General features: G+C 43.0%; 2 protein-coding genes across 2 annotated transcripts; one reads left to right on the top strand and one right to left on the bottom strand.

Moving 5' to 3' along the window:
* Positions 1-110: 110 nt before the first annotated feature.
* LOC132261812 (sushi, von Willebrand factor type A, EGF and pentraxin domain-containing protein 1) lies at positions 111-19171 on the bottom strand. Its single transcript, XM_059760802.1, has 12 exons — positions 17902-19171; positions 7163-7330; positions 6767-7075; positions 5780-6040; positions 5563-5715; positions 4706-4855; positions 2782-3970; positions 2610-2722; positions 2006-2185; positions 1100-1453; positions 713-1036; positions 111-600 (listed from the first exon to the last, which is right to left on the bottom strand). The coding sequence occupies exons 1-12, from the start codon at positions 18032-18034 to the stop codon at positions 461-463; spliced, it is 3474 nt and encodes a 1157-aa protein (XP_059616785.1). The 5' UTR covers positions 18035-19171; the 3' UTR covers positions 111-460.
* Positions 19172-20729: 1558 nt separating this feature from the next.
* On the top strand, positions 20730-24577 carry LOC132262641 (uncharacterized). The gene is made up of 5 exons (XM_059761968.1): positions 20730-20898; positions 20972-21282; positions 21341-21647; positions 21710-22039; positions 22101-24577. Exons 1-5 carry the CDS (start codon positions 20812-20814, stop codon positions 23733-23735), a joined length of 2670 nt encoding a protein of 889 aa, XP_059617951.1. The 5' UTR covers positions 20730-20811; the 3' UTR covers positions 23736-24577.
* The last annotated feature ends 380 nt before the right edge of the window (positions 24578-24957 follow it).

Genomic DNA, 24957 nt, shown 5'->3' with positions numbered 1-24957 from the left:
CTTTTTCGCCACACGCGCGCACAAATTCACCTTCTCGCCGCAAGTGGCGCGCCATGATGTGGAATATTTCCCGCCAAAGAAACACTCAAGAGTTTAACCAACAATCTGTTTATTTCTCAAAAATCTACCCTTCTCGGGGATTCTCTCAACAATACACACTATCAGATACACTTTCCTTATGCCTAGACAAGATTTCACATATAAATAGTATGTACAAGGTAGAAAATAATTGCAATAAGTCCATATTTTCATCTTCGCGCCCACTCCAGTCCGCGCGCACTGGGCATCTCCGGCGCTCCCCATCCGGGGGGTAGTGTGTGTGGGTGTCTCGTGTGGGTGCAGAGATGACGGGTGAGAGATGACTGGGCGGTGCAGTGCAGGAGGATGAAGATGGGGCGAGAAATGCGCGTTTGTGTCCCTCGTGGAGGGCCAAAGAGTACGAACATCACTTCTCAGCGTCTCACCGGACGTTGATGCCATTGATTGTGACAATATTGCCGGACGTGGGGGTGGGTTCGGGCTCGTAAACCTCATCATTGGTGCGCATTTCGTACGGCGCATCGTAGTATTGCTCCGATGGTATTTGATCGTAGATGTTCTCTGTCGAAGGGATGGGTTTTTTAAGGGGTGCTAAATGGATGGCAAATGCTTCACATGTTCCAATTCTGCTCTCTCGCCAGCGCTCGCGGCATGGCGTGCGTGTTAAACGTACCTGTGGAGCGCCCAGATGGGGTGTTGTTGTTCGTGATGTGATTCGCGGGTCGCGTGGGCTGGAATGTGTTGAACGTGGCGCGATTTGTGAGATCAAATGACGCCGGCGGACGCGTGTTCTCGAGGCTGGAGTACGACATCACGGCGGCATTGGCGTCCTCCTTGCGCTCGGCCGCCTGGACGTTCTCCGTGTTCTTCACGGGGCGCGCCTTGTTCTTGTGCAGCACAACCAGCCCAATGATGACCAGCAGGATGACAATGATGGCCGCTCCGATGGCGATTCCCGTGCCCAGCCCAGTGGACTCCTGAGCCTCGTTCGTGGCCACTGCAGAAGGAGAGTCAATTGAGGGCATTAGGGGATCTCTGGACAGTGGCAGGAAATACTCACGCTCGCATCTGGGCTCCTCGCCGCTCCACTTCCCCGTCTCCATGCACTTCCGCAGGTAGGGCCCGATTCTTTGGTAGTTGGGCACGCAGTGGTACTCCGCATTGGCCCCGTAGACCGTTGACTCGTTCACCACGATCACCCGGCCGAACTCAATGGGCGGCGGCCGCTCGCAGTCCACGGGTTTGCAGATGGGACTCTTGCCGCTCCACTGGCCGTGCTTCAGACACAGTCTGGTGGCGTTTCCCACCAAGTAGCGCCCCTTCGTGCAGGAGAACTGCGCCACGGTGCCCACAGAGCGTGTCCCAGCATTCACCACCACATTTTCCGTGACATCTGGATCGTCGCAGGTGATTTCTGCGGAAGAGAGATGGACGGTTAACGAATTAGAGCCACATTTAAGGAATTAAACATCCTTAACACTTCCCAATACTTCAGACTCCACAGATTGTTTAAAACAAGACGAAAATCAACTAATAATTGGAATATGACCAAAATCTGACCAAAATCTAACCGAAATCTAACTGAAAAGTATAAAACTCGCGTTTTTATACAATAATTTATGATTTTCTTCCACTAAAATTGCACTTTTGCATATTTTTCTTGATCATAATATCCTTTAACAATTTTCTTTTTTGTTTCTAACTCAAAAACGCAACAGTTTATTAAAAAAATATTGAGGTTATGTTTCACTTTAGCGTTAAAATCCTAGTAAAAATACGCAATTTTGCCAATAAACCGAAATACATTCAATTTAAGAGGTAGAATTTCTACTTTAAGATGTTATTCTGTCTGTAATCAGTAACATAACCTAGAAAACATGTAAAAATGCGGACTTTTCCTCTCTCTGGGCGCAGAAAGAGGGTTGAAAAGGGGGAAATAAGGGTGAAAAGTCCATCTTTCTCGTACCTCTGCAAGCTGGCGTCTCGTGACTCCACGTCCCGTCTTCCAAGCACAATCTTCGCGACACTCCGTCCAGCTTGAAGTTGCTGTCGCACTCATAGAGCGCGGCTGCTCCGTAGTAAGTGGCATTCGTGGCCAGGGTCATCTTGCCATACTGGATGCCCGACGGTTGCTGGCAATCCACGTCTGTGGGAGGAAATCAAAATAATACCCTTTCGCAATTAATCTTGTTTGGCGCGCAGAGAATGAAATTCCCCCAATTAGGCGGTAGCATTTGAGGATAATCAGACGTAATTTGGGAGTGTTTCTTGAGAAAGAGAGAGACACTAATAAATGAGGAAAAACAAGCGTCGAAATTAATTTGGGAATGTCGAAATGACGCTAATTTGGACAAATTAGTGAAATTTTCACACGTAAACACCCATCATAAAGAAAAGCATGATAAATGGAGATGCAAATAAAGCGGAGAATTTTTCATCAGAATGCCTCTTTGTGGATGAAAAAGAGAGAGAGATTAATAAAAGATAGACGGGAAAGTTTAGCCACTTCAGCTGAAGTGTCTATTCAAAGCAACTTTGTTGCTCCATGATTAATGGATCTTCAAACTTACAAATACACTCGGGAACCAATCCGGCCCACTGTCCGTTGTCTTCGCAGGTGATCAGTGGATCGCCCATGATTTTGTAGCCTCGTTCGCACCTGTACTTGGCCAAGGCGCCGATCCTGCGAAAGCAAGACGCGAATTAGATCAAAAGAAACTTATAGCGTCGATGGATCCTTACTTGTACGTCTGGAAGGTGTTCTGCAGTGAATCTGACGTCCTGATCAGCGTCCTGCCGTACATCCTGTCATTGCCGGTGACCGAAAGGATGCTGTGAGCGGCAATTGTGGGTTCTGTGCATCTGATCTCTTCGCATTTGGGCGCCGAGTCGCTCCACAGCCCAGAATCCAGACACGTTCTCTTCGCCACGCCGGACAGGCGATGGGAATTTGTGCAGGAGTAGCTGACTTCCGATCCCACATAAGTTGTGTTCTGCGTGTATCGATGAGTGCCGTAAGGGATGGGCGACAGTGCGCCGCAATCGACGTACTCGCAGAAGGGCGCTTCGCCACTCCACTCGCCGGATTCCTGGCACGTGAGTCTCCTCTCGCCGCGCAGCAAGTGTCCAGGATCGCAGTGGTACTCAATGGAGGAGTGGATGTTGTAGTCGTAGCCCACGACGTAAGATCCTGGCGGAACGTTGGGCGTCTCGCAAGTGATGAGCTCACACGCCGGCGCGTCTCCGCTCCACTTGCCCTCCTTCGTGCACGTGAGCTCCTGCGGCCCCACCAGCCAGAAGTCCCTGTCGCAGTGGAACGTGGCCGTGCTGCCCACGGTCGTGGTGCCATTCAGGAGGACGATGTTGCCTCTGTCGGGCCGCGCGGGGGCGCCACAGTCGACGTACCGGCAGATTGGCGGACGTCCTGTCCATTCGCCGCCCAGACCGCACGACAGGACAGGATCTCCGATCAGCACGTGCCCGGAATCACAACCATAAGTTGCGGTGGAGCCCGCTCTCTTGCCCGACAGCCGCACTGATCCGCCGGTCACCGGCGGCGGCTCTGGACACCAGTCAACCAGGCACTGAGGCTTCTTCCCTGACCACCCTTCCAGCTGGCACGTCCTGTTCTCATTGCCTATGAGAGTGTAGTTCTCGTGGCAGGAGTAAGTGGCCTGCACGCCGAACGTCGTCCTGGGCTCCGACATGATCACTCCGCCGTGCTCCAGAGGCGACAGTTCTCCGCAATCCACGTACTGACACGTGGGCGCCGATCCGCTCCACAATCCGGACGCTTCGCAGCGTCTGGTGTTGTCGCCCAGCATGGCCAGGCCTTTGGCGCACGAGTACTCAATAACAGCTCCGATGGTGAAGTTCTTCCCGGACACCGTGGTGTTCTGCAGCGAATCCGGAGAGCCACAAGAGAGAGGAGCTGAAAAGTGAATTTCATCGATAAAAAGGGGGGTCATTTTTTATTTTTATATTGGTCTGCGTCCGTCGGTAAGAGATATCGATATGCAGTTTTCACCAAAGGTCAAAAATCCTACCGCCGCTAAGATTATGTGATGTCAAATTCAACCCCCAACCCTCCGTCGGCCATCTTGAATACAACCAAAAAACGTTTAGCTCATTTGTTCAGCCCCTATGGCATGAATCGGGCCCAACTTCTAGTATGTTATAACAGGCCTCAAGATCTTTCCAACGGACAGCCATTTAAGGACCTAGGTCCTTCCGAACCCCAGATTTTAAGACCCAAATTTTGAAACTTTAAATGGTCTGAAATACGGTTTTAATTATCCGATTTGAATGATTGAAAGCTCGTTAGATAGATCTCATAAAATACAATCTTTCATCTGAACATCATAACTTATAAGACTACCGCTAGGGGCGCTAAAGACGAAAAAAACGATTTTCAAAACTTTAAAACCAAATATCTCAAAAACTAGACTGTGTATTTTCTTTAAGTTTTAGTATGTTGTAGCTGAAGTCAAGACCTTTCTAACGAACACCCATTTATGGGAATTAAAATCATAGAAGCGGAGATATGGAGGTTTAAAGATCTCGCTTCTATCCTCTTTTATCTCCGCTGTTTACCAACCGATTTTGATCATCTCTTCACCAAAAGACGTGTTCTTCACGTGCTTTTGTCTGTCGATTAGAGACTCACCGTGTTGGCAGATGAAGTGAAGATAGTCCAAATTGCAGCCAACATCGTTCCACAGCCAATTCCGGCCTCCGTCCAGGACCACGCAATTCTGCTCTCCGTTGTAATTGTTGGGCTGATCCTTTCCCCAAGCGGGCTTCAGGACGACATCGCCTGCGGGAAAATTGGGAGCTTAAGTGCATTGCCTTTAAAACTTTCTCTGTCGTTCAAATTGTGTGTGTTTTTTTTCCCTCTGGCAGGAACAATTAAAAGATGCTCCACTTTCTACACTCGCAGCATGGAATTTTATGCTGTTGTGGGGCATTTTTTAATGAGTTCACATTTGATAGTGCGACAGAAGGTGTAATTACAATGTCTTGTTTCATTTTGATGGGTGTTTTTTCATCCTCTCAAAAAGTCACGATTTCAGTTTCTGAGATTGAAATTTTCCCCTTTGTGTCTTTCAATTGCAATCAAGACAGAGAGAGAGAGAGAGAAAAAGAGAAAAACTTCGATAGAATCTCATGCAATTTTTCGCTACCGGTACAAATTGCATGTGAATTTTCTCATGTGCAATTTCCTCTTGGCCACAACACAAGTCTCTTTTCTTTCGCAGGTTGGGAGAGAAGTTTTGCTTTGATGACATAATTTCCTCGTTTTTTTTTTTCATCGCCATATCCAACTGCAGATCGACAATTGAACGGATGGATCACAGAATCTTCATCTCTCGATTGTTTTCTGCGCGCGCGGCTCTTTTTCCTCTCTCTCTCGCCGTGTGGCGTCAATTTGAATGCAATTGTATTCAAATTCCGCCTGTCGAGGGCGCAAGATGTTAAATTTTCCACGCATTTTTGAGGAGATGTAACACAATTTCCACGTACCGTTGACCCATTTCCACACGCGTGACGTAATGCCGGGCTCCTTCTGTGCGCCAATCCACACCAGCTGCGTGCGCAGGTCCGCTTTCCGCCGGTCCAGCTCCGACAGGATGTACTCGTGCGCCGGTCCGCGGAAGCTGTGGATCAGATCGCCGCCTGCAATGCCAATTCAAGCGATAGTTTGCGCAATTTCTCAATAAATTCCCACCGGGAAACTCACCGTGCGATTGGCAAATCTTGCGTGCGCGGTCGAAGCTCTCGCCGCGGGTCACGTGGAATTCGTAGCAGGTGCGCGAGAAGGTGGCCAGGAGCGTGTCGGCGCTGAGATCGGGCGCGGCGCAGCGCTCTGGCGAGAACTCGTCATTGGTGAAGACTTCCACTTCGCACAGACTCAGGCTGCCCTCGACGCCGACCAGCTGAATGGCCACAAATTGACCCACGAGGGGTCGGGCGCAGGTGAACACTTTAGTTGTGCCCTCATCTGCAAAGTTACAAGCACAGAGAGCCTTAATTGCGGTCTGCACGGAGCTGAAGTTGCTCATCTGAGGGGTGAATAACTGCCGATCTGTTGCTTTTTCAGCTCAGATCGGCAGAAATTTTATATTTAAACCAGTGTTTCTTGCAAGATTGATTGTATTCCCAATCATTTAACCTTCATTAGTCAGTAATTTCTTTAAATAACTCGAAATATTGGTTGATTTCTCAATTTCTCGAGCAGAAAACAAGACTTTAATATAAATAACTCGAATCAAACATCGAAATTTGAATGAAATATTTATTAATTGTGATTTCTATGACTTTGACCAAGACTTTGGCTTGAAATTCAGTCTAAAAGTGAGTTTTTTATTCATATTTCTCTCTTTTTAATGTTACTTTGTCAATTAAATAATTCATTTAAGTCAGTGATTTCATTCAATGTCGAGCAAATTCACGGATTTTTCACTCACAATTCCCTGCAAAAGACACTTATTTACCCCCTTTTGTGATCGTCTTTCATGCGAGAAATACTAAAGAGAGGCGGTTTTTGCCAATTCTCTGCTTTAAAATACATGTAATTGAGGAGTTATGCAAAGTATTTTACAGTGAAATAATTAAGTAAATTAATTATACAATTGGCCAAAAAATAGATCTCGTTGGCATTTCATGACTTTGCACAATTTTTTCAGTTAATTTTTGGCGCTTTTCTCTTTTCATATCCAACACTCACCGACTGTGCCCGGAAACCACGCACACAGAGGATTCCTTTGCAGATCGGTGCTGCTGTTGCCCACGCGGATCTCCAGATCCTGGATGGGCTGGAAGCCACAGCAGCCTCTGGTGGTGATCCTGACCACGCGCACCGCTTGCGGCATCAGCAAATCCACGCGCCACCACGGCGACGGCTCCTTCTGCGTCTCCGAGCACTCCTGACCGTCGGGATTCTGGTTGCCCAGCTTCCCGTCATTGGCAAAACTCGCGGGTCCCGCTCTGGTGGCGGAGGACTGATTCACGGGCTTCCGGAAGGCGACATTCGTGCCTGGAGAGCAGGAGAAAAAGCGTCAGCATTGAGTGGCCTCAACCTTGCTTGGCGCTGGGAAAGTTTCCAGGTATGTGGCAAACTCACCGCAAAATGGAATGTCTTTGTCCCATCCACGTTTCGGGTCGCATCTGATGGTGGGCGAGCCGAACAGCTCATAGCCAGAGTCACACTCGTAGCGCGCTTCCACGTAGCCACTGTCGATTGTTGCAATTCCTACGCGCGAATTGGCGGGAACGGCCGGAGGACCGCACACTGCAGAAGAGAAAGGAAAGCACACAATTTCAATTATGGGCGCCAAAAGAGACTCTCTTTGTGCTAATAAGAGTTTCTGACACAGAGCACTAATTGAATTTGGGGGAATTTTCTTCGGAGAAATGACTTCCAAAAAGCTATGATTAATTCTGCGTCTTTTTCGAATGGTTTCACAAAAATTTGAAAAGGCGCAGTGAGTAATGCACGAATTGTCATTACAAATGCGATTTCTTTCTCATGTTCAAACACAAGTTCAAGCAAGACATCACCCAAAGAGACAGTGCGCTCGTGTTTCGCGGAGTAGCGCAAAAAAGGCCAGAAGAATTGGGAGGGAAAACAATTCAAAACGCCACGCACCAGTAATTTTCACGTTGAGCGATACACATAAAGTCTATTATGAGGCTCGGAAATATGCAAATGGAATTCAAACAAATTTATACTCTTCTCAATTCATCTCTTTCAATTGACGCTCGGATGGCTTTCGAGAGGAGTCCAGGAAGTGGTCACAGAGAAAGAGAGAGGATCTTTACTTGACTTGTCTTGCAAAATGCGTGCCTGTTGATGGGCTGGCTTTTCGGCTCGTGCACGCAGAAGATGCAAGCCAAGGGGGAGATAATACAGTCAGATGTGGTGTACAGCTCAGCAGAAGTACTCAAAAGGAGTGGAAGTGTTGAAAAACCGACAATATTCCTTTCCTAAGAGCTTCTTTTACTCACTAATCATCAAGATTCGTCGAATTTCCTTCGATTTTCACGCAGAAACAAACGTTTAAAGCTTTTTTCTAGGTTATGTAACAAATTAAGGACAGATTTAGTGAATAATTCGCATTGTAGCATATAAATTCTGCTAGTCCTTGACAGAATTAAGCATTTGAAAGTAATTAACAGTGCTTTTTTCATTCTTTGATGCCAAGAAACAGTGCAAATTGTGCTAAGATTGAACATAACCTCAAAAATAGTCATTTGAACTTGGAAAATGTCCATTTAGATAACTTTCTGGACAATTTTGAGTGTGAATCAGCAATTTTAAGATCATTGGCAAATCTGGAAAGCTTTCGAACGGAGTTTTTGAAGAACTCTTAGTAATATTTTTGAGGTTATGATCAGAAAAGATGTCCAAAAACAGCTATTTTTAGTCGATTTTTCGAATGAAAGCTCAAGAGATTAATTATAATTTGGGAATTAATGTGGAAACAGTCTAAAAACTTCAAGTTCTAGAAGTGTCAGGCAAATTTGGAAGTGTTTTGAGGCACATTATCTCCCCCTTGATGGAAACCTTGATTCCTAAGCGGCTTTTCACTCTGTCTCTGTCTTCGGCATTATATCAAGTGATTGAGACTCTCGTTGGCTATAATTGGCCATTCTTTGTCGTCTCCCTAGAAGTGTGAATTTCATTGTTGCAGCCACTTTGGTGGCCACTGGAAGATGGTGAAGTTGCGCAAGACCGGCTCGTGGGTGAGAAGGATCCCAATTTGTTCTGGATCAAAGAGCTTTGCAAGGTTTTTCGGTCGGACTTGGCGAATGTTTGTTATATCACTCCATGATCAATTTTGTAATTTTATCAAATTACACGCCTTTGCCATTCAACTCGTGTGCCTCCCTGGAAATGCGCAATCAAAGCGCGCGGAGTGAAAGAGAAAAGTCGATAAATTTAGTAATCACTCATGGAGTGAAAACTGAGAGATGTTTGTGTGAATATAAAGTTTTATATGAGAAATGGTGAGAGAAAGAAAGTTTTTTTCGCCATAGTCATGTGTGCAAAGCTCAAAAGATTGGATATATTGTTGCCTTTGCAATTTCCAATGAGACTTTTATTGTTGCGCCTTTATCACTTCTGCGGTGAGAGATTAAATTTTTCGACAATGCGCACGGTGGGAAAATGCAGAGATTTTCCTGGTTTGCTCTTCAAAGAATTTTTCCACAGCTTGATTGAGAGAGAAGAAAAGGAAAAGATCACGTCATACATTATTAATTTCCTATATTACCATAATTCATTATTTAATATCGAGTGTGCGCATTTGAGTGGAAAATCTCTTGCGCGAATATCAAACAATCAGACTTTTGCCAGACTTGCAGTTTGTGCTGGAAAACCAACGCATGTTGTTTACCACGGAAAGATGTTGTGGAAATGTTTTCCAGCCTCCACTTTGATAGTTTGCAAATCAAATTTCAAGCGATATTTACCTATAACTAACCGTTAGAAGATGACACAGTTTGCCAAAGCATTAACACCTGAAATTTATCACACTCTTTGCCATGTTCGTCATGTGAAAAATTTCCATATTTATCTGTCTGACGATGTTTGCACTTTGGCACCTGTTTCACACTGGGCGATAGGAAAGCGAAGATGTTCTATTTTGTGGAATTCACAAGCAGGGCGACTTTAGAATTGGGAACTTAGAGAAGGTCATTCAACTAAATCCATTTCAATTGGCTTTAACATTGAAGATGGGCACGAAATAATTTGCACAATCCGAAGAAACGAGAGAGACTCGATGAAGTTGTGAATCGGGAGGAAGAATGGCAATAATTTTACAATTATTTTCCAATTAGATGTTTTTATTACTTATTATATTGAATTGTTGGGGTGAAAGACGTGCGCGAATGGCGTCTTCTAGGTCACAACAAAAGCCGCTCTTTGAATTGCATTTTTCACCTTTAATTTATTTATCAACTTGTAGTAACACTCGAGGGGTTGCTAATATGGATTTTGAATGCCTCAGCATCTTCTGTTAAAATTTAGATCTTAGGAAATATGCTCAAAATAACAGAGTCGAGAATTCTGGTTTATATTTGAGCGTTAAGAAATAAATTTTGATGATATTTTAAGAAAAATGAATATAAAACTGTATTTATATACAGAAATGAGAAGATTTTGTGAGAAAAAATGTATTTTGTGGGTATAAAAAAGAATTTGAGGTTATGTTTAAGAACTTCTCGAACTCCTTAATATTGAAAAGATTTAAGGACTCTTAACGGTTTTTCTTTACTCTCAACTACAGATTTTTTTTAATAGTTTCACACTCGTTTTATCGTAAAACCTTACGTAAAACCGTAATTATCCGATTAAAGATCAAGTATTTAAGCAGTGTTTTCTATTTATTGGTCAGTTATTAGTCTTTTCAGCTCAGAAATATGCTTTTCTACACTTTAAAAACTATTCAGAAAGAAGAAGTGACACTGCATCCCCAATATTAGCAACCCCTTGAATTATTTCTGTCGACTTTCTGCATGATGTGTGCGAACTGTTGAAGACGATGGAAAGCGCAAAGAGACTTCAAGGTAAGAGTTGGACGCAATTCTTGCAAAAAAAGTCCCGAAAGAGTCGCTCTGTGGTGTTGATAATTAGAATTTACGGTGCGTTTGTGTGCTGTCTTAATTTAATTAATTAAGATAGGTTCGCTGGCCAATGAAATGATCTGCAGTGCGCGTGAGTTTAGCCAAACAATTACCACATTTGCCCGAGACTTTGGACACCGCAGATCAACAGTCGCGAGGAATCGTGAATGTGTGGGCAAAAGACGACAATTCGGCGAATGTATCATAAAAATTGTGGTGACCATTAATAGACACTTTATGTGCACGATTTCTTCATTCTTCCCATCTTGGAGGGGATTTTTTTTTCTCAACACATGCGTGAAAAAGTCTTGAGTTTATCTCAACATCTACTGAAAAATCACGCTCACTCAAGCCCGAAACTCACTGTCATCATTTCCATTTTGCAAAACAACATGCAACTGCTTATTATAATATGTTCTTCAATGGTGAATTAAAGAGACTCAAACATTGTGACGAATTTTTCATGTTATTTTCTGTCAACTATTTGGCGTGCGAGTTTGGTAAATTTGCGCGTGCATTGACCTAAAAATGTGGGTTAAAAAGCATGCTGAAGGTCTTGAATTTTCTCAATTTTTTATTTATTGCACACCTAAGAATATTTAGCGAAATTAAGGCCTTTTGCAACATAAGACGATTTTCCATTATCTCTCTCTTTACCGCTTTAATTCCCTTCTTATTCACCCAAATTCCTCACTTGTCCGATCATCTGAGTATTAAATTCACACAGAATCGCTAAGAAGGTTGAGAAGTATTTGTCAGTGCGGTCAAATATTCATGAAACCCACTTTAAATTGAGGTCTTTCAACTGGATGCCAACGATATTTAGTGCTTTTCTCGGCGCGCACGGCGATTGTTATTCAATTCTCATGTTGTCACAAGTGATTCCATCCAATTGATCCTCTTTCCACCCACAAAGCCACGAATGTCGGTTGAGCAAATATTCGTTGGCACATGAGTGCAAAAATTAACTGCGACGATGAGTTTATCTTGACAGAAAAAAAAACCTGTCCACTAAATCATGTTACGTGAGGAGAGAAATTGAGGTGTTTTTCCGGATGGTGCGAAAAAGTTTCTCGCATGTATTTGTGTGGATTTTATTGGGGCGAGGTTTAAGTATGGCAAGTTTATGGGTTTAGCGCGCTGTGCGAGTACAAGATCACCTTGAGAGAACCTTCTTTCGCACATTGGCTAAGAATTAACAGCACGATCGGCGGTGTTTTGTGGTCGGATGTATCGTGACTCCTTGGAGCTCTTTGCTGTAACTCATTGATCGATCAAGAACGTGCCTCATTCACCAATAACTGTCTTTACGCCGCTCTACGCGACTTTTTGCACTTTCTGAGCCCATTTTGTGGTGTAATTTCCTCCCCATTCGCGCTTAGGAAATCTGAGCTCTTCTGCGGTTTAAGAAGTTATTGCGCGATCCCACGATGTCTTCTTTTTTTGAGTGGCAAATATGATGACAATTTGCCACAAATATCATTCCTTGAATCTTCTTTTCAATTCCATCCCAAAAAGACAGACGGAAGTGCTGAGAAATTAGTTTCAAAATGATGATGAAGCGACTGAATTAACAGTATAAAACATGCTTTTCTCTTCATCATACTTTTTTTTCTTGCCCTGCGCGCGATTGCTTGAATGGAGGAAAGAAAAAACATATACACACATAATTTTTCGGTGAAAAGAGAAGTTCATTGAATTGTGAAGAGCTACCACATAACTTGCGTAATTCTCGCAAAGACGACACAGAGCTTGGGAAGTGACTTTTCCCTCACAAATCACTTCTCTCTTGAGCTTAACAGCCGATTGTTTGAGTTCTCAGATGGTATAGAATTAATTCTACCATCGTAAATTCCTGCTGTATTACTAATTAAAATTGTCTAATTTACGACTCCCTTCTTTTGGTGGCTTCTTCTTCCCAAGAAGCACCCATTGTTCGACTGTCGGCACGGCGACACGTCTCTGAGGCACTTTGGGCACTTTTGGGGGCGCTTTTGAAAGGCGAACGGCGTCTCGGGAGGCGCACAAAAAGTGTCTAATGAGGTTCAAGAAACACATTACAAGACTTAGTGAAAGTTAATGCTGGCTAATGTGCTTAAACTGGAGCGCTGTCGATATCAATTGATTGGGTGATTTATCAGCCTTGGCCATTTATGCTAAGAAGGGGTAATTAAGTGTGCGCAGGCTATTTGCCGATGTCTTAGAGAGAGAGAGAGAAATCGAAAGACTTGAACTTCAGGCGACGAACCTGTTAATAATCACTGACTAAGAATGTCCCCAAAAGCAAGTGACTCACTTAATTCGCGCCCACCAGACTTGCTTCTCGCATGAGTCCGATGAAATTAAAAGTGTGTGCTATTTCAGAAATTTTCCCCGTCATTTCTGTGTGACCTTTTGCAAAGTGTGGTCACTGCTTATGGGCGAGTTTTGCAAAAACTCGTCCGGCAACTCTCATGTGTGACACACAAATGCAATTTATTAGAAGTTTTACCAGCATTTCTGTGTTCTTTTTGCCTCTCTCGCGCTCAAAACCACTTTCGATATCTTATTTGCAATCATCAATTGGCAAACTCGCGCGCGCGCATAGAAATTTGCGCGCGAGCTTTTTGCTGGGCAAAGAAGAGGGTTAATGAGGACTGCGAGCTGCGATGATAATTAAATTCTCAACATGCCTTGTTAATTCGTTAGGTGTTCTTATGGGATAGATTTCATGGGAACTTTTTTCTAACATATATGAAACTCAAGGGGTTTCCAAGTCTGTTTGCCTGAACAACAAAACACGTTGTAAATGTCGTGCCAAAAAGAAGACAAAAGAGGGTGGATTTTAAGAAAAAGAAGATAGAAAATATTTTAGAAGAAAGTGGATAATTATTAGAAAAATGTGTGAGAAAGAAAAATTAAACTTTGATTGCTGAAAGAATACATTTAAGTATGAAAGTCGAATTCCCTATAATAACCGGCAAAATACCAAGCCCTGCTCAATTAGTATTCTTGGAGATATTGTGACGGGAATGTCACTGTCATGGCGGCCTTCTCCTTCTGACGAGATTCTCGCTTCTGGACAGCACTGAGGAAAGACGCGGAAAAGGGCGCGAGTCAATCGTATCGTGATCGCGGAGTGAAGCAGAGCATTGTCGTTAGGAACAAAGGGAGGAAGGGAAATGGGGCGGTAGATGGGGTTGATTACATATAGCTAACCCCCTATAGTATTTGAAACTTCAATCATGAGATTTTCCAATTCCCTCTTTGAGTATTCCTTCAGCAAATACGTCAACCCCTTGAATTGAGTGTCTTTTTCTCGTGCAAACTTGCTCCTCAAGACATTCACTTTGCGGTGGGCGTGACGTGAAATTATTAGACTTATTCCAAAGTACATATAAATATTTGTGTGGCTTTTTTATTGCTTCTCGATTTATGATCTCTCTTTCTCTCTTGCGCGCTTTTGTTGTCGAGGGAGCAAAAAGGTAAAGAAACCAGCCAAAGAAAAACACCTTTCTGAAGCCATAAGCCTTTGGCAAGTGAAATTATTCACATGTCTTGGCAATATCAAATGCATTATTGGACAATGTTGCGAAAGTCACACACAGCTGAGGATGCGCGCGATGTTGAATTGTCCGATCAGAATTATTCCGAAAACGTTTCACATAGAGTGAAAAAATTACGCGCGAGGCGCAAATTGATTTTTAAAATGATTATAATTGTCTGCGAAAGGTGGACAATTATGCAAGGCACTTTTGTGTGCCAGAGAGAATTTATAATGGGGAGAGTTTGTGTGCCTAAAAGTGTACTTTTGGCAGGTGTGATTGAATTTTCCACAAACCTTTTTGGCATTTCACATAAGTCAAACTCCTCAAGTGAACTTTCTAACGCAAAATTTGAAAGAAAAAACCACAAAACCCACAGCAGCTCTTGTTAGTCCGCTTTTCTGGTGCAACACAACTTTGCTCTCGGTCTCACAAAAGGTAGATCATGCATGAAATTTCCACCTTCAGCCTCCGCGCAGAGACGAAATTCACTCTTTCTGTGTGCAACGCGAAAAAGCCGGGATTGCAACAAGTTGCACAGCGTCTCGCCAAAATTATACCATTGCGCATTGCGCCGTCGCCATTCGAAGGTGTGCTGAAGGCACGAAGGAGGAGAGGAAGTCGTGTGTGAGTTGAGGAAATTCATCTGATGCAGTAGAGCACAAAAACTCACATGTATATTAAATATTCATCTCATGCGCTTTGCTTCAAATCATCATAATTTTTCCATGATTTACTTGCGGCGCCGAGAGTTGGTTTCACTTTTAGAATCAACCATTTAAATTGGCCAACATTCACTTTTTCAATGTAATTTCGGTGTGTGTTTCAGAATGGACGCGCAGAGTTGATAAGATTGGTAGATTTGAAGGTTTTTCGCAGTTATCATAGTGAAAATATCCATGAATCACACGACGTGCGATTTCTCTGGCGTTTCTCGTTTCCTTTGCGAACTTCTCCGTCTTTTGTGGTGATTTTCCTGTTCAACGAGTTGCTCGATGGCAAAAATATTACCACAATTCGACATATTCATCGGGAAAAATGTGTTGTTTCTGAGTATTTTGCGTATAAAATATTTGTTTAGAGAAATTTAATAATAAGTTTCTCAGCTTTTCTTCAGCAAAACTTCTTGTCTTCTCAACTCTGACGCGCTTCGATTGCAGGGGAAATAAAATTTAAATGCTTGTTACCTTCTTGTCTTCACCTCGTCATGTTCTAACCATAAAACTTTGTCTCTCTTCGCAATTATTCGTGTCGTTAGTACAATTCAAAGGTGAATTGTTGGCTGTGCGCGTGCAGAAAATGTGTGATTTCGTTAATTGAGCCTTTTTTTTAGCCTCACCTTCAGTGCCTAATTTATTTTCTTCACTTGTGTTTTCATGCCCTTTTTTTCTCTCGGCAGGGATGAAGATTGATCGCCAAATCAACTGTTCAGAGGTCAAGATTGTCCATGATCAAGTGTGAAATGCAATTAAGAGGCTTTTTTGTGATCACTTCATTGCCAAAATAGCGCACAAACTTGTTTCTCTCTCTCGCTTGCAGTGAATATTTTATCATAAATTTCTGGCCATTTGGCCCCAATTCTTGGACACTTTTTTCAGCCAAATCCGAAGGTGTTCACTTCTGATATTTATTTTGATTCTCTGCGACATCATTTGTGCCTTTTGTTTGGTCTGTGGAATGTCGCAATGATTTTCTTGAGGCAATTTTTGTGGGAGATTCATTTCTATTTCTCGCCACTTCCATTCATATTATATATTCAACAAAAAATCTCTTTTGCCACCTCAATTTTTGGTGTGACACAATTTGAGGCAATTTCGGAACCACTTTGTGCCCTTTGAGACGTGGATTTTGGCTGTTGACTCCGCATTTTGTGGCCTCTCTCTGGTTTGTGAGAAAAGGTCCACGGAACCGTTAAAGATCGCCGCAAGAAGCGCTGAAGAGAGTGTGTGAATCTCCGTCAAATTATACGGCAAATGTGCAGCAGAAGAGCCCAAAAATCTTGTGGACAACTTAGCAGCGCGCGCTCTTCCCATGGCAAGAAAGAGTTCATTTACCCAGAATGCCTCTAAAATTTCACAAGATCAATAAACAGTTGATGATGGTGTTCATCAAAACACTGCCTATTTTTCCAACCAAACTGCCCAGCCTTGGACAAATGAGGAAAAAAAAACAAGACTTCGGCAACGCTTCATTGAGCATCGCAACAATTTATATTGAGTATATTTATTTTTTCATGGCTCTTTTGTCTTTAAAAACTTTCATTGCAAACTCGCTGCCATTCTCAACTGATTTGATCTTTTGCGAGGAGTGAAAAATTTCGACCAAGACCCGTGTCAGATTCTCTTTCAGGTGCGCTTTTTTTGCCCCAACCATTAAGACAAGGAAGTGATTTTTATATTGGCATTATTCAATTAAATTGTTCTCTTATGAGCTCTTTTTTTTCCTCTCTGCACAAAACTCGACGCCTTGACAGAGTGAGAAAGGTAGCGCAGGTAATTTCCTCAATCGTGCGCAGGTTGTTTTTTCTTCATTAATTGCGAATTTTCTCTCATTGTCCGCTCAGATGTTTGACTGTTGCTTTGCAGGTGATTTGAAGTTATTGATATAGTTGGTAATTTGCATATATTTAAGTTAGATTAAACGGGGCGGGAATCAAGACAATATCACAAAGTTGGAGAGACAAAAGAGGCTTAAAAGGCACGGATTCACACGAAGGGTTAGTCGTGGTGTTGCAATTTTTACCTGATCTTGAGTTCTTCAACATTTAGAGATCTTACAATAAAGAACTTGAGAATTCTATGCGGAATTTAGAGAAAAGATTAAAGAAATGTTTGAGAAAAAATATATTTAAAAGATTAAAAAAAAAATTTGACAACAGTTTAAGTTTTAAAGATAGAAATTAGAACATTTAAAGAATATTTCAGAGAAAGCATTCAGCATTCCTGTTCTGAGTGCTTCTTTTACTGCCAAAATTATCCCGATTCTTTGGATTTCCTTTGATTTTTGACGTAGAGACAATAATTAAACTTTTCTAGGTTATGTATTTAGTGAATAATTTGCTTTCTAACACATCAATTCTTACGCTCAAGTCAGAAATATCGTGAATTATTGGTAGAATAAAGCATTTGTATGCAATAAACGTTTCTATTCAGAATCTTCAATATCAAAAAGCAGTGAAAATTATAGTAAAGTCAAACATAACCTCAAAAGTAATCATTTAAACTTGGAAAATGTTGACTTAGACACCTGTAGACGATTTTGAGTTCATTGGAAAATCATAAGAGATGATTTCTTGATCTAGAAAGCTTCCAAAGGAAATTTTGGAAGATCTCTTAGTGATATTTTGAGGTTATGGTCGAAAAATACACCCAAAGAAGCGTTTTTTTAGTGGATTCTTGCAGAAATATCTTCCTACAGAAGTAAAATCAGACATTTGGAAGGGTCAGGAAGTAAAACCGTAAATATCCGATGAAAGACTAAGTATTTAAGAAATGTTGTATATTAATTCATCACTCTTGATAACATGATAAAATATCTGTTTCTTTGTCAATATCGCCTTGTCAATATTGCAAATTTTTATTACTAAATTGGAGTTGAGAAATAGTGCCGAAAGTTTTGCAGTCATTCCCAAAGATATTGCTGAAACTAATCAACAGACACAGCGACAGAGTCACTGTGTGGCACGAGAGACACCAAGAAAGACACTCACCTTGACTATTTATTCCGATACTTTGATGAAATACTAGCAATAACACAACATGAGGGATTAAATGGGGAATTTTCCTCAAGCTCTTCAGCCTCTTTTGTCGCACACTTGGCACAGAATCACCGTTGAGAGTCATTTTTTTTCTGCTGAGTTGTTTGCAAGGAAAGATCACAGAGAGTTCCCAAGATGTCGGATCTTGTGGCGATTGTTCTATGGCCAGGAGCCTTCCTGGTCGGCTCTGTGTTGCTGTTGTAGTTCCTGCTGATGTTGCCCCACTCTGTCGCCCATCAAAGTGCAAATTATTCAACTTTCACACATAATTTTTAAGAGCGAAACTGGATATATGGAAATCCTTGAGGCATGTGAACTCTCGCGGGCGTTTTTCTGTGGGAGTTTTCCTCTCACTCTTCGCGCTCGCGCGCGAGAATCTCGTTTCCTCCAAGTTCAGTTCCGGTCAAGTTGCTGTTCTTCCTTCGCTTCTTGTGCACTTTTGGCAACTGTCGTATGCAATTCCATTGACTTTCGCGCAATTTGGTTTTTGAGAGGGAGAGAGAGAGAGAGAGAGTCAAAAAAGGGAGAAAAAGAGAGAAAGACTCTGATATTAATTGGAAAAGTTGTGCTGCATTAAGCTTTGATGTTTTTTTTCACACACAAACGCTTTCACTATTGAAATCCTATTGGGAACACATTGAGTGAATTTTTACACACATTTTCGAAGTGACTCTGAATTGGTCTTTCGAGGGGTTTTATTCTTGTCTTTTCCTTCCACTGAAATTCACTTTAAAAAAAAAACAATTTTCACGCCAGAGGAAGAATGAAGCGTTGGGCAATTTATTGTTGTTTGCGAGTGTCTTCCAAAATGCACAGAGAGAGAGAGAGAGAGAGTCACTTCACTGACTTTTGCACAATGAAACTGAGCTTTTCCCTCCTGATTTTCCTCAAGCTTCACTCCCAAAATAAATCTCCAATCGTTTTGAGGTATTTTTTTTGCACTCGATCTCGCTGCCTTTTTTTATTGGGATGCGAAAGTGAATGGCTGAAGTTGTGTGGATCTTAGAAGTAGGTCATTTCTGTACAAAAAAAAAGCCACTGCGTGCAGAGCTTGGCTGAGAGTCAAGTGGCTTTTTGGGAAGGTTTTGTCTTCAAGTGGATTTGATGCACTTTTCGCGCACTCTTGTCGAGGCGACACTTCAAAAGAACGGCACAAAAGTGGAAATTTCTCAGTCACACAAAACACTCGAGAGGCACATTTGAGTCAATAACTTGAATTGAACACTCACGAAGGCGCAAAGTGACGAAGAAAAGACGTCCGCACTCGTTGAAAGTTGCGCGCAAACTGGTTTTTCCTTTTCAATTCTCCACTCGAGAGCCCAAAAATATTCACACACAACTTTTCTGCACGCCGACAAGCGCAACTGATCGCGCTCAGCTCGCCAACTGTTGCCTTTATTGGAGGGGCGAATCACCGGAGGAATTCGTGGTCAATCCTGAATTGCACAAGTGGAAAAAAAGGACGATTTCCCCAGAGAAATCACTGGACAAAAAGAACTTATAAATTATTCACTATGGAACAAATTTTTGCCCTTTTTATGAAATGTGGTTTTTTTTTTAGATTCCTTGAGTTATCAGCTTTCCAACGATGCCTCACTTGGCCCCCTAGATCCTTAGGATCTCCTTCTGGAGCCTATTTTCCATTTTCCCCCACTTTGCCGCACATATGGGCTCATATCTCGCCCAATTTTCCACGGATTTTCTTCAAATTAGGCTCAAATGATAGATATTGAAATTATCTACAACTTTGTAAAACATTGTGGAAACTTAAAATCACTCCTTGTTGGTCAAAAATGATTTTTTGTGTGCCACTCAGTAAAATATTCACCGGTTTTTTCACAGCATTTTACTAAATATCTCCGGAACGGAAAAACTTTTATGATAGATTATTTTTCCTATGTGTAGAGCACTTCTGGGGCTACATTGCTTCTATATATGCCAAAGAGATATTTCTTCTCCATTTGCTTGAAAAACAGGGTTTTCCCTCGGCAAGTTTCGCTTTTTTGTGCAGCGCAAACCCGCCAAAAACTTGAACGAGGGAACATTTTGCCGTCTACGCATTCATTTAGACGATGATGATGTTTAGATGTTAAAGCAAAAGTGGAAAAAGGCCAATATCTCGACTCTTTGGCTATTTTACGTGAATTTTTAATGTTTTTTAAGGAGTTTTTGTAGAAGTTTGCAAACATTGTCACTTTTTCCACCAAATTACGGACCCCTTGACTTTAAGACACTCTTCTTACCTGTGTTGATGTGCGATTGTGTTGTTCGAGAGCAAAATCACGTTACAGTTTTCCGCGATTGATTTTTTTCTGCCTCCACTTTTGCCGATGATGCGAAACCACGAGAAGATGATCAACTTGCAGAAGAACTTCTTTGGCTTCTTCGGTGTTCTCAGCAGCGTCGAGTAACGCTATCGTGTGTAAAATTCCAATTGCACTCTTGATCGCTGGTTCTCGCTCGAAAAGCGCATAAAATCATGAGAATATTTGATCATTTTTCTCAACTTTTCAGGTCGCATTCTTGCTCAACGGACAAATAAAATCTGTTTGCATTGACCGTTTGCAGGGTGAGATTGTCAACCTGAGAGGAATTGTTGATCGGGCAAACACTGTGCGGAATTGAGGTCAGTCTTGTTTGGGCCTCTATCTTCCTCGAATGCCTGCTAAGAAGTAAACTTCTTGTGTGTGAACAACATGACAGTGACGGTTGGCTTTTAAATATGCCAGTGGTGAATTTCTCCACCCGATCGACCTTTAGAACACACTTCGACTAGTGGTCAGATGGCGGCGCTGCAGTAGCCGGCGAATTGGATTTTTGTGTGCGCGGTGTGAAGGAAAACGCTCCAATTTCCACTGAATAATGTCTAAAATGCCGGAAGAAGTGAATGAAGTGCTGCAGCAGATGTCGAAGATCATCTCCATGATTGAGGACACTGCTTCGGAGATGGTGAGTTGGGTGAAAAAAAGGGGAGAATAGCTCTTGGCCGAGATTGCAATAACAAACATGGCGTCCTTTGCAGACTCCGAAAAACCTGAAAATGATTCAAGTTGTCTTGACGGTGCTGAATAAGAAGATGCGCAACCACTTTGGCCCCTTCAAGGCGCCTCTGGGCAGGATCGTGAAGGAGATTGTGCGACTGTGTCGCAACAGCAGCGACGAGATGAACGTGAAAGTCTTGAGCGCTGTGCTGAGTTCGCTTGTCCGGATCTTCCTGAAGTGCCAGGACAACTGGGTCACCGGCAGGATGATCCTTCTCGTGCTCAACACTCTGCTGGACCTCATTCCGCGCAATGCTGTGATGAATCTCGTGATGAAGCACTCAGAAGAGCTGTAAGACGAAGAGAATTGACTGGAGATTCCTTCTTGATTGTCTCAATCCCTGTTCCAGAGCTTCCCTGAGCTGGAGTCTCTCGTACGCTGGCGAGTACCGCAATCAGCGCGTTGTCATGCTGTTCTTGTACCGCTGCCTGGACGGCATGGATCAGTCGCAGAAGACGATTCTGACCAAAGTCTTCTTTCCTGACGCCGAACTCGATTACTTCCGCCGCGTGTTTATGTCCCTGAAGCCCGCCAATGTGGAGCCTGGCATTCGAGCCTGTCTCAATGAGTTCAACGATCTGCTGGTCGATCGCGAGATTGTCTCGTTTGCCGTCAGTGAGCTGCAATTGGGAAAAATTAAGTGTTCACCGCGAAAGGTGGGAAAGAAAACCAGCATTTCCAAGTGTTATCACTGAATCTTTTCCACATTCTTCTGCAGGGAGAGTCAATTTGGATCAATTTCAACAGATTCCCCTTCAACATCTCCATCTACTGCAGTTCGCTGCTGTTCTTCGATGGCAACGAGGAGAAATTGATGATGGTTTTCATTCCTGTGAAGACAATCAAGAGCTTCGTCACGGGCAGAATGAACTTCGAGGAGGAACTCAGGATTGTGGCCAAGGAGAATTTCACATTTGTGGACGTTGAGGCGAACAAATCCGACAATTTTCTCGAAATCAACGAACTCAGGTGCACTTTCTTCGTGCCAGAGAGAAACAAAGACAACGGCAATGAGACGCTGAAGAAGATTCAGAGAATTGTGATGAAGGTGAGAATAATTCTTTACTAGTTTGTCACTTTTCTCACTTCAAATTTGTGCTGTTTTGCAGGCAAATGGCGAATTGAAGCAGAATCGTGTGAAGAAAATCAACAAGACGATCGAAAAGATGGATTTCTTGAGCATTCAGTCGGCCAAGCGGGTGTCATTTGATGCAAAAACACAGCCTCTCCCCGTCAAATCATCTCTTTCGCCGCTTCTCTTCACGCCCAAAGAACTCTCACCGATTCTGTATGAATCGCGTGTTGAGAAGACGCACTTTGAGGAGTCGATGGACGATTCTCGGGACACAATTTGTTCAAAATTGCCGTTCAGAGGATTTCTCAATTCGCCCGAGAGAAGCGACAGCTTTGATGTGATTGAAGAGTGTCCAGAGAGTCCACAGAAATGTCCACCGCAGATCGAAGTGAGCGTTCAGACGGAAGTTTCGCGTCCAATCAAGAGCCCGAAGGCTTCTCTGTCGGTTCGCAGGAAGATGACGCCCGAGGAAATTCGTCGAGAGGGTGAAGAGCGACGAAAGAGTCTCTCGAGACACCTGGAAATCATCAAGAGGCTCAACACGTCCGCCAAGACGCCCAAGAAGAGAGCGCCGAGGAAGATGAGAGTCAGAAAGGCGACACCGAGGAAGGCGAAGGCTAAGAAAACGGAGAACAGCAAGTGGCGCGCTAAGAAACTGCCGCTGAAGACTCTGCCTATCACGGTGGGGAAGAGAAGCGCCAGGATGAAGGAGATTTGCTACCTGGAGAGCGATGAGAGTGACTGTGAAGAGATGCTCACGAAGAAGCGTCTTGCTAAGGATGATGATGATGATGTGTTTGAGATTCCTGAGGCGAAGAAGACGAAGAAGGATGAAGATTCTCTTGATGAGGATGTCAGTTTTGAGAAGAAAAATCCGTCTGTGGATGCGTTTTCCCAAAAGACAACCACAGAAGTCATTCCGATGGTGATTTCTGATGAGGAAGATGATGAGAAAACTGCCAGTTTCGAAATGTTTAAGCTTCCTGATGACACAGAACAGGAGGAAGAAGAAGTTGTCGATGTTTCCAGCAGTATTTCTAAGACGGAGGAGAAGAGCAATGCTTCAAAGACTGTGGATGTGTTTGACTTTGCGCAGAGTAAGGATGAAATTCCTGACATTTCCAAGGCCATTGATAAGTTCCTGAAGGATGCGAATAAGGAGAACACTGTCAGCTCGAGTGATGATGTCTTCAATGCTGTTCGCGATGAGACTCCCGTGCGTCCGGTGACGAAGAGGAAGCTGTTCAATCCGCAGGAGCAGAAGGAAGTCAGCGTGCCGAAAGCGTACAAGTTCTTCAAGAGTCGCAATGATAAAACACCTTCGCCGGTCGTTGTTGTGGATTCTGAATTGAGTCAGGAGAGTGAGAATGGTGACATTGTGGCGAAGCGCTTCAGAAAGTTGCACAGGAACATCGCCAAGGTGAATGAGAAGGTGAAGAAGGAGCCAAAGGAGGAGGAAGAGAAGCTCAAGAAGAGGCGAAGCAAGAGTCTCACGGCGCCGCTGGTGAAGAGATGTTTGGGTCAGAGCGTCGAGGCGGGCATTGTGCTGGCCAATATCACGCCCAGGCGTAAGAGTATCTACATGAAGAGTGTGCAGTGTGAGAGGAACAACGTGACAGTGTCACGCACGACGCACTTTCAGGTGATTAAGGAGGAGGCGAATGTGTAAGTCAGACGAGAGAAGAATTTCAAGTTTCCTTTTTATCTTTATTCATAGCTTAATTTGAATTAATTTCTTCACCTTTTCCGGGGGCGAAGCGAGAGAATTGAATTGAGTTTTGGTGAAGAGTTATTATTAATGATAATTGTTTTTTTTTGGGGAACAAAACAAACATTAATAGTTTATTGAATTTTCTCATATTTACTCCTTGAAGAGTCACTCAAAGACTCAAGAAGTTTCCCTGAGAAATTGGGAGGGGAAAAACAGTTCACAGTCACACAAATGGACACACTTAGAACTCTTCTTGATATTCTGAATTGTCGTTTCTGCTCGTGTTGAGCTGGGCAGGAACTGTAATAGAGCAAATAAACAAACCTCTGGATTATTAACCCCTTTTCCAATCACAGTCGATGTGAAGACGTGTCAATTAAATGCTGACAACTTAATGCTCTTTCGCGAGTGTCTGGAAGAGAGAGAAACTCTCGCGGGTTGACATTGGTTATTAATTTTGGGCTGTGCAAGAGATGGTCTTTATAAATAGATCACGTCGGAGTGACTTCCGGCGGGGAATTTGTGTCAAAGACAAAGAGAGAGAAACAGCGAGAGAGAGAGAGATAACCTTTTTGTTTAGAGACCCTCGTAATTTGCGTTAATTTGCTCTGCTGTGAGTGTGTTTAGAAGAGAAGAGGAAGACGCACAGAGAGAGATGATTGACCTGTATTTTGAGGCTCTGCTTTTGGACTTTCGATGGTCAATTGTGTGTTGATCGGGAAGGTGAAAGGAAAAAATAGATACTCAAGGGAGTGGAAAATATATAAGAAATTGAATGAGAGGAAGCAATAAATGTCTCGTTAAGAAGACACAGTTGCGAATTGGGCATTTTTCGACGAGGAAATGCTGAACATCTGCTGACTTTTCTTCACTTTCCAGCCACACGCAGTCAATTTATTGTTCTTTCGTCCAAAATTGGGGGCGTATTTACAATATCTTCTTCTCACTCTTTTTGCCTCCCTTTTCAAGTCAGAGTTTGTTATTTAGAGTAGCGAGAAGATTATTTTTAGCCTTTGTGTCGGGTGTAAAAAGAAGCGCAGAAAAAAAGGAGATCAACTTATGGCGGACGCGCAATCTGCGCCGGAAGAAGATGATCAATTGAAGATGCTGCATTTGAAGGTGCGTAACTTTGTGGGAAAATATTCACTCTGCAACGCTTTAGACGTTGTGAATTTCATGA

Source organism: Phlebotomus argentipes, unplaced genomic scaffold (genome assembly GCF_947086385.1).
Source record: "Phlebotomus argentipes unplaced genomic scaffold, Phlebotomus argentipes genome assembly contig_15, whole genome shotgun sequence".
NCBI classification, from domain to species: Eukaryota; Metazoa; Arthropoda; class Insecta; order Diptera; family Psychodidae; genus Phlebotomus; species Phlebotomus argentipes.
The sequence above is the reverse complement of the archived record's forward strand: the minus strand, read 5'-3'. Positions and strand labels throughout refer to the sequence as shown.